This window comes from Pinus tabuliformis, chromosome X (genome assembly GCF_031772625.1).
Source record: "Pinus tabuliformis cultivar Carrire ecotype Pingquan chromosome X, CPIR1, whole genome shotgun sequence".
Taxonomy (NCBI): Eukaryota; Viridiplantae; Streptophyta; class Pinopsida; order Pinales; family Pinaceae; genus Pinus; species Pinus tabuliformis.
In genome coordinates, this window is record NC_142308.1 from 1148141739 (window position 1) to 1148152254 (window position 10516).

Below are 10516 nucleotides of genomic sequence, written 5' to 3' on the forward strand. Positions count from 1 at the left end.
GTGTATTCAAAACAATAGAATGAAGATGTTTGGACAATACAAATTGTGTCTATTTCCATACAGATCAAACTCTATGAAATTGACACAAGCAGTCACAAATGCTTTGCTAAACAGAATGCAGCCTTCACCAATTAAAAACCAATGTAGCTTAAGACAAAGCTACATCATCTTAGATGCATAACTTACGATTCTCACATCCTCATCTTCTTTTATTTTTGGCTATGCTAAGCCTAGCCCTAGGCTAGCCCATTTATTGGATGGAAGAAGACTGATCCACCCACAATGGGATGCTTATCACCAAGATACAAGTGTGGGACTTGGCCGAGCCTGGATGTCCCTTCGGAAGTTTAATTCCCCCAAAGTGGCCTCCATCCTCAAGCGCTCCCCATGAGGTTTGAACTTGTGACTTGTTGGGAACTAAATCCCATGCAAACTAACTGATCTACACCTCATGGGTTCTCACATCATCATCTTGAATGCATAACCTATGATTCTCATAAATAATTAGAGAACTTAAGTTTCATAACATCATTGAGAGAGGGTAAAAGACCCCTTATCCATTCCACATAAATAATAAAATAGAGCGTTCATCCATTCCATACAGACAATAACAGTCTATTGAAAGGTGGGAAAAGAACTTGCATCTACTTTATTTCAAATCCCAACAGTAATCAATCCATCAAGACCCATTTTGGTTCAAATAGGTGAACCATTTCCAAACTTGCATCATAATAGAAGGAACTGTTGATTTGGGGTAGCATCGGATGTGCTCCAGCCATGAAAATTGGTGGAGAGGCTGAAACACATGAGATCTCCAAGACCGAGAATTGGTTTGGGGAAATTCCACCCGGTTAGAAAGATATTAAAATAATTAATAGTTTTAATGGAGTTCCTAAGTCTAAACTTAGGAAAATTAAAATATTAATGGGTATTAATATAAAATTGTGTGAGAATGTTCTAAAAGACATGGATCAAGCCCAATCTAATTTTAACCGTTGATTAGAGATTTAATCTTGGCTGTTGAAAACTCGACATAAAAAGTATAAGAGGAGGCTTGAGGGTCAGTTGGAGATATACCAAGATTTATTAGTCAGTTTGATTTTCTGGAGCAGGGTTTGCTGAGAAAATTCGAACAAGTAATCTGAGTTGCAGCGAGGGGCAATGAGTGCATAGCAGAGAGGCAGAGATAGTGCCAAAGGACCAGGACAAAAGCAAAGGAGGCTACGCAGAGCTAGCAGGAGCCACGCAGAGGGCCAGAGTGACTGCACAGAGGCTCGCAGGGCCTGCGTGGATGACGCAGAGGGCCAGAGAGCCAGCGCAGAGTAGCAGAAGGCTGACGCAGGGGGCTTCTGAGTGACGCAGAGGCCAGGAGGGCTGACTCAGAGCTTCTGAGAAGCGTCAAAGAGATTTTCGTGGAGCAGACTTGCTGAATATCTGCTTCCGAATAGAGGTATGGTTGCCAGATTGATTTCTCTGTTGAGTGAGCCAGTTTGGCACCCTAGTTGTACTCAAGAAGCGCTGCTTAGTAATAAAACCCTCAGAACTGTTGCACTAGTTTTCCCAAGTTGGGTTTTTCCGGGGAAGATTGTCCAAAAATAATGGTGTCACTTGTGTGTTTGTCTATTCTTTCTGTTGATGATTTTTAGATGGTTGAGACTGCATTTGTGTTTATTTTCAGTATTTATATGGTTAAATAACTTGTTAAAAATTTAAACAAGTAGGTGAAATAAACCAGATAGTGCAGGAAGAATTTCTAACAGGTTAGACTTAAAAATTTCAACAGAGACTTTTTCAGGTCCTTGTGCACAAAAAAACATTGTTCAAAGTATTTTTTTATGAACGAAAATTCAGGTTGCAACAACAGATGAGCTAATTTTAAACAACTGGCCTCCCAGATTTTCGTAGACCCATCATTTTGATCGTTGTTACAATGAGATCTTATCTAACACGAGAATACATCAATTGAACAATAAGGTCACCAATGCTACAATTAGCCCTTCATGCAAGAGTTAAAGCATCGACCAAAGATCTCATGATTTGGGCAGAGAGACGGAAAGGTTATTCATTTAGTGCTTGTTGAATGAAGAAGAGCATTTGATGTGTGGGACCAATACTCTATCACAAGCCTTCTAAATAACAATCCTTCCCTTTCCATCAGCTTCAATGGATGATCACACTCCACCATCTCACCTACATGAATTCAAATCAAAAGCATTCAAATTAGGTAGAAATGAATAGACTCACTTTCACTACTGTCCATTTCCTCAACTGCAACAAATTCAGTTGAAACCAATCCATGCATACAGCACAGAGATAAGATACAATTACAGGGCCTTACCATCACTGATGGCAACCACCATGTCACTGTCCATAACAGTCGGTATCCTGTGTGCAACGGTAATTACAGTGCAATCTGCAAATTCCTTTCTAATTATTGTCTGGAGAATGGCATCTGTAGCATTGTCTATTGATGTTGTTGCTTCGTCTAGAACAAGGATTCGACTTTTCCTTAGCAATGCACGTCTGAAACAAAATAATTGTCTTTGTCCTACACTCCAATTCTCTCCATCGTCCCCCACTGCATTTTATTGATATTTTAGTGCCACGAAAAACTTGCAAATCTAACAACCAAATTCTTGGCCTCATGTCAAAGAATTCCATGACATTTAAAAATATATATTTAATACAAAATTTACCTGGTGCATCTAGGCCATCCACCTTCCCTCTTACAATGTCTCCAAGTTGACACTCGTTCAGAACCTTAATAAAGAAAGAAAATAAATTCAAAGCATTATTTACTATTGTCATTCCACATATGATAAATTCAATGAGATGTTATGTTGAATAGCATTTACATACTTCCCAAATTGTCAAATCTGAGTGCTCAGATAATGGATCCAAGTTGAAGTGAACAGTTCCTCGAAAAAGAGTTGGTTCTTGAGGAATAATCCCAAGGCGCGACCGCAAATCATGAAGCCCAATAGAGGTAGTATCCAAACCATCTATAAGGATTCTACCCCCTGCAGGTTCCACTAATCGAAAAATAGCACTAATGAGAGTGGTCTTCCCACTTCCTGTTCGCCCAACAATGCCAATCTTTTGCCCTCCCTCAAATGTACATGTAATGCCCCGTAAAACAAGGGGGTTGTTGGCTCTATATCTAATCTGCACACATATCAAAATATATTCGACTGCAAACATCATAAACCATTCAAATTTTAGTTAAAAAAATAAATGTTAACACATTCATCTTGTTGGAATGCACAACTCAGGTACCTTCAAGTCTTGCAATTCCACCTTCCCATGCGAGGGCCAACTATCTGGTGGTCTGCAATCTTCTATAACAGCTGGTGCCTCACTAAGGATGTGCATGTACTGTTTGATGCGTTCTACAGAAACAATGTAGTTTGCAAGTGTACAATGGATGTGAATACTGGAAACCAATGACATGTTCAATGACAAACCATATGATAGTGCCATCCCAACAAAACCTGCACTAGTTCAAATTTTAGGCATCATCATCGTATACATAAAAGCATCCAGTAACAGCGGATATCTCCCACAGACGACCCTTAGTTTCATCGTCCATACCAGGATTGAAGCTGCCCTTTAGGAGTAGAACCATAGCAAGCAAAGAGGAGCAAAGAACAGTTGCACTTAACATCTCTAGACGCTGAATCAACCATTCATGTGTCGAGAAACTATAGAAAAAACGGGTTCGAATTTTTATCAATAAGGTCTAAGTTCTTCTTTAAGAACTGATCCTCAACCTTGAAAGCCCTAATGGGCATTGTTCCTGCTATGGACTCGCCAAAATGATTTGCAATAGGTGATTTCGTTGTACCATTCAGTCTCATCGGTTCTTTAGCAGAGGCAAAATAGTATTTCTGATTAAATTGAACAAACAAAAAATCAATTATAGCTTCTCTCACAATATTCATAGTGAAGTACAGAGTCTTCTCAAGAAACTTGCGTGAAGTGGCGTTTTACCTGGAGTTTAAAGGTCAAATAAATCATTCGAATGGCTACAAACAAAACTTGCCATGTGACAACAGCCACAACTCCAAGACTGCTATAAGCATTCATGGTAGACGACATGGCAAAGACAAAAGAGAAAGGAATGTCTACATCGAGAATGTTGAAATCTGAAGAAACCTGAAAAAGGAGGTGGGGAAGATAAATGTCAGTAGTTTACTACCCTGATGTACATCAAATTTCACTTTTTGTTTTAAGGACCGAAAAGAAAAGAAGGAAGTCCATGGTGATTACATAAAATACTTACTCTGCTCAGAACTCTTCCCAATGGAGTTGCATCAAAAAATGCCATTGGTGCTCGGAATAAAGAACTCAGAAGCTCAGAAAAGAAGGACTTTGATGCCTCAAGCCCCCAAATAACACAAAGCAATGACCGAAGGAATAAGAACAATATAGATGTGAACCCAATGGCTGAGTACACTATTATTAAACTTAATACACTGACTTGAAGACTTTGCACCTTTGCAGCCATCCAAATATTTCCCGAAATCTGCCCAATCAGAAATATAAGATGACCGAGACCAGCACAAGAACAATATAAGAAACCTTTATTCTGTTTCAAATAGTCAATATATGGCTTCAAACCAGTGTCCCCAACTTCCTTCTCTTCCCTTTTAACTAGTTGATCCCCCTTGGGAGCTCTATTTGAAATCAATCGTTCTTTCTGTGATTTGCTCCTTTGAATTTCTCTCTCGTCATTAATCGGTTCATCTTTTGTGGATGGCATCGTGGCTGCTGATTCATTGGAACCAACAGTATTCTTGTGTGCATTCACAAGCTCCCTAAATACCTCACTCGAGACCAACAGTTCCTGATATTTCCCAGTTTGATGAATCTCCCCATCTACCATCAACTACAAAAGAGAGAAACTTTAGTGTAGAAATTCAAAGAAAAATTGCCAAAGCTATGAGCATTAGATATGTTAAAATTACAGGAGTTATAATTATGTGCAATCTGTTAAAAAACTTCGTCAAAATGTTGTATACAAGCAAACAAACAGCTTCCACATGGCTAGGACAACTGTTTACTAACCAGAATAGCATCAAATGCCGGGAGAAAATCAACTTGGTGTGTTACAAGGATTACTGTCTTGTTTGACAGTGCTCCCATTATGTATTCCTACACATCAAAATCCGTGATTAATAGGATCTGCGGAAGCTAAAGAAAATGAAAATCATTGTTGTATAAAGGTGCAACAAGCAAATTAGTAACAGCTACATAATAACTTTAAAAACCTTTATATTAGAAGGAAATCGCCATATTAACCTTAAGCAGGCTAGTAGCTGTATGAGCATCAACAGCACTGAAAGGATCATCCAATAGATAAATATCAGAATCTTGATATAAGGCACGAGCAAGTTGTATCCGCTGTTTCTGGCCATCGCTGAGATTGACACCTCTTTCTCCTATTTCAGTTTGATCACCGAAGGGAAGATTTTGGAGGTCTTTATCCAGCGAAGACTTGAGGATAACTTCCTGATATTTCTGCTCGTCCATGGGACGCCCAAATAATATGTTGTTTCGTACTGTTCCAGTTTGAATCCATGCAGTCTGAGAAACATATGCGAGGGTGCCACAGACTTGCAACTGCAGAGGCAGGGTTGAGAACAATAAGAAAGAGAATCAATCAATTTAAATGGTTGACAATGTTAAGGTAAGGAGGTAAATAATTCATACTCACGCTGCCCCTTAACTTTGGTACTTCTCCAAGTATTGCAGCTAAAAGAGTTGATTTTCCAGATCCAACTTCTCCACAAATTGCCAATTTTTGGCCATGTTTAACCTCCATATTTATGTTTCTCAATGCGGGCTTTGATGAACTGGAATCCCAACTTAGTGTTGCAGAACTGATAAGAAGAGAGTGGTCAGAGTTCTGAAGAAATACACGCTCAACCACCCGATCCTGTAATTCAGCAGCCTCAAGAAATTTGATGATACGACTTAATGAGACCTTTGCTTGAATGATAACAGCAATTACATCAGGCATTAGTCGAATTGGTTCTTGAACAAGGCGCAAAGTGGCTATGAACGTGAAAACGTTGCTTGGAGTAAGAGTTTATGTTTCTCAATGCGGGCTTTGATGAATTGGAATCCCAACTTAGTGTTGCAGAACTGATAAGAAGAGAGTGGTCAGAGTTCTGAAGAAATACACAATCAACCACCTGATCCTGTAATTCAGCAGCCTCAAGAAATTTGATGATACGACTTAATGAGACCTTTGCTTGAATGATAACAACAATTACATCAGGCATTAGTCGAATTGGTTCTTGAACAAGGTGCAAAGTGGCTATGAACGTGAAAACGTTGCTTGGAGTAAGAGGAATTTTTAAAAAATAGCAGGTTATAAACGTTATAGTCGAAACCAAAACGGGAGATGACCAAAACAACAGTGAATTATAGGCTTTCTGAAACTGAACCGCAGATAGCCATATAAACTCTACCTTTTGCAGCTTCTCAATACTTTCTTTGAAGCGTTCCTCCCATGCATGCAATTTTAGTACTTTCATATGCACCAGAGCTTCTGTGGTAGCCCTTAACCGCTGATCCTAGGCTGACATGAGTTCAGTTTGAAACTTATGTTGTAACTTTGCCAATGGAGAGTTAAAAAGAACGGTAATGATGATAACTGCCAAGGCCGAAATTGTGGCCCATCCAATTGCATGGAAGAGGATGCCTAAAGAAAATATAAGTTGGAGTACTGTTGTCCAAGTCTGATGAAACCAGAAAGGAAGTTCGCCAATACGATAAGAATCTACCGCCATATAATTCATGATTTCTCCAGCTGTATGTACCTGTTTAGCTTCATTGGACAGCTTTAGTTGTTTCTAATAAATTGCTGCAATGAGTGAAGAGCGCATTTGCAGACCAATCCATCTAGTGCCAAAATACCATTGCCTTTGAGATATGGACTCTATGGTCTTGGCAATAAAGAGTGTTCCTGCCAAAACAAATCCTTCATATTTGAATGACTGTCTACCTTCTGAAAATCCAATAAAAGCATTCAAAACAAGTGGTCCAGAAGACAGAGTAAGTATTTTGAGAAAAGCATAGAACCCAGTCCTTGCCAGATTTTTCCAGTGACAGCAAACCAAAGCCCAGAAAATTGATGGAGTGCCAAATGGGTTTTTCTGTTTTTGCCTCAACAGTTCTTCTGTAAATGTTGTATAATTATTCTTTGCTTGATCATCTCCACACACACAAGGCAAATCATCTTCTTCTAGAGGCTTCTTCTTTCCTTTGGACAAAAGAGAATTCAACCACCAAAATGTTATCCTGCTGAAGAATCCTGCCTTGGAAAAAGGAGTTACAATGGAATTTAACTTCAATGTTATCTGATCTTCCTCAGAAAACCTTTGGCTGGAGTTGAGATACCCATGATTTCGGTAATCCCTGCCTAGAAAGGGTTCTGACAGAAGATCATCCTCTGAACTCTTCAAATCCTTTTTCGCAGCACAAATGAGCATCAAGCAACATGCTGGCCATGAAACAAGGGAGAGAATAGTGCCATAGGGAAGCTCTTTGTCATTGATGAAATCCAGTCCAGCTGAAACACAATCCACTATTTCGAGAAAAAATGACACGATCCAACAAACACGCACAAATGTTGTTACAGACTGCATTAGCCCACTCGTTACTGTTAATCCGAGTGTAAACCATGCCAATCCTTGCACTAAAAGTACAAGCCATTCGTGCAAGGGAGTTAAATCAAACCCATTTCCCAATTTCTCTTGTAAAAGCCAAATCCCCAATCCCAAATTAATCGCACCCAAAATAATATTTATCACTGCAACACATGTGCGAAATGGCTTTCGAGGTTTCACATTTCTCAGTATGCTCATCCACCTTACCCACTTGATGAGAACAATGGACCAAAATGTTAGCAAGAAGACTAAATGTATGAATGCGATCAGAGCATGTTTGCTGCATGAGGTCAAATGGAACGTGTGTAGTAATTCAGAGTAGAGAGATAGGGGTAAACTGCAGTTCTCTTCACAGCGTTGAGCAGGGGACAATGCATTTGGGGTGCCACAAAAGTTGTTCCAGAGCTCTGGGTTGATAAATCAATTCAATGCAAGACAATTAATAAAAAAATTGTAGAAGTTCTTGACAAATTTCATCTACCATAACAATCTTATAAACATATGAATATCATATTATATATATGCCATACGACCAGGGCCATGCTACCCATTTTGTTGCAAAATCCGTGATTTCAAACAATAGAAACAGGATAACTCAGACTGAAAATAAAAAATATAATCAGAGTAATGAGATTACCTGTAAATATTGCCATCCTTGTTCTGTAAACCACATCCGAATGAATGTTTTTGATATTTTGATTTAGAGTTGGGTCACTGACATTCTCAATGTGGATTGGGGAGTCTGCACTGTCTGAAAACAAGTTATTGATGGTTTTGTCCTATCATATTCTCCTCTCAGAAGCTTTTAAAAGTAGTACACCATTAAACTACATAAATTGTTAAGCTCTTTCCTATGCCCAATGCATGAACCTCCTACTTCTGCAGTCTCCCGAATGCTCCCTGAGTTTCCTAATCGACTACTCAAGGCAATAAGGGAAAAACTCAATCAGCCAAGAGAACTGAACTTTCCCCAATCAGACAGAAACCATACTCTGTCACAGAGTACTTTCCCCAATCAGACTAGAAACCATACTCTGTTACAGATTATTCAAGTCAGGTCACATCAGGCCTGTCCAAGCTCTATACTGATACATTTAATGGAGGCAAAGACGCCAAAGTATACTGATCCAAAACAGTGTAACGAACCTTGGCTACTCTTAAATAGAAATTCTGTTCCTAGTAAACATCTTGGACAACACAACCTTCTGAATCTATGTGACATGGGTGCCCTGTCCACCCTAAAATAAAAAACAGAACACCCTTGTATGCAAATAAAGCAAAACTATCCCAACCTGACCATCTGCAGTTCTTTCAACAAGTTGAGATTAAACTCAAAACCCAAATCTGTAAACTATCAAGAAAAAACTACACCCCGTCAATACAATGTCATGAAGCCCGGCTAGACATAAACAGGAATTCCATTCTCAATAACAAGACTACCTTACAAACCCAATCGGTGCCATAAAGAAGATGACCCATGTATCATAGATCAAGCAAAACTATAACAACATGTACTCTTTCAATACAGTGTCATGAAGCCTGGCTAGGTATAAACAGAAATTCCATTCACAATAACAAGACAACCTTATAAACCCAATGGGTGCCACAGAGAAGAAGACCCATGTATCACAAATCAAGCAAAACTATAACAACTTTCCCCTGTGACAGTCTGCAATTCTATCAACAACTTGGGGATGAATCCAAAACCCAAATCTGTAAATATCAATGGAAGCAATCACATAAGACACTGAAATAAAGTGACCTGCATGAATAACAAGCATTAACAAACAATTTTACTGAATCAAATGCGTTTACTCTGCGCTACCAGTCTAAAACCAATAGCAGATCAGCTTCTGATCTATTAGCAGTTTGACGAAGTGTATTCAAAACAAATACACTCTGAAGCTCCGCGCGACGCCACTGTCATCAGGTCCAGGGATCGATTCTTGCCCTCATGCAGCCTCCTCTGCAGGCCTCGTCATCATTTTTACGCCGTCCTCTACATGAACCCTTCACTGCAGGTCCCCGCCCTCCTCTGGAGCGACTCCACCTGTGCCCTCCTCAACACCCCTACCCTACTCTGCATCAAACGCGGATATCTGCGCGCAGGACGAGTTCGATAACGTGGTTAGGGTAAACGGTTCGATAACTAATAGCATTACGTTTTTTTTAAGGTGTTTTTTAATGTTTTAAAACATTTTTTATTAAATTAGACGGCTGATTTTTGTTCAATCGTCTAACAAAAGATCTAACGGCTACGATTAAGACAGAAAGGCATTTGGGGGAGTTCATTTCAGAGGGAAACGCCTTACGGCGTAATTATATATACTAGCTAAGTTATATATAATTTTAAGTTTTGTTTTTTCGTAAACTTATGTTTTGTTATACAGTCTCAGATATATATATATATATATATATATATATATATATATATATTAATTTAATTAAATAACAAAAATTTCTAGTTTTAAACTTTTAATTTAGTTAATATTTTATTTAAGTACAATTATTTTTTAAACAAATTATTATATTTATTATTAAAAATATTTAAAATATAAATTAATTTAAATTTAAAATAAAAAATTGAAATAATTTGTTTTATTTGATAAATAGAGGTTTACTATGAGTAACCATATCCATCATGTGAATCTTAAGCTCCTAATTTATTTATTTATTGGTTATAGTTTGATTGTTTTTTATTTTGGAGATATTTTGTCAAATTTGTTCGAAATTTAAAATGCATTTTAAATAACAAAAAGTCAAAAAAAAATGAAAATTTATTTCACTAAATTCCTAAAAAAAAAAATTTAAACCTGAAATAATTAAAAATAAAGTTTTTA

The 10516-nt window shown here is 38.1% G+C and overlaps 1 protein-coding gene across 1 annotated transcript; it reads right to left on the minus strand.

The window, feature by feature from the left end:
• Positions 1-2062: 2062 nt before the first annotated feature.
• LOC149143955 (ABC transporter C family member 10-like) lies at positions 2063-8793 on the minus strand. The gene is given in 14 exon segments (XM_089448550.1): positions 2063-2190; positions 2339-2578; positions 2697-2760; positions 2860-3165; positions 3277-3491; positions 3592-3712; positions 3714-3887; positions 3991-4155; positions 4283-4888; positions 5068-5154; positions 5302-5622; positions 5717-5986; positions 6252-8083; positions 8314-8793. Coding segments are annotated over 14 exon segments (4545 nt in total). The 5' UTR covers positions 8330-8793.
• Positions 8794-10516: the final 1723 nt, after the last annotated feature.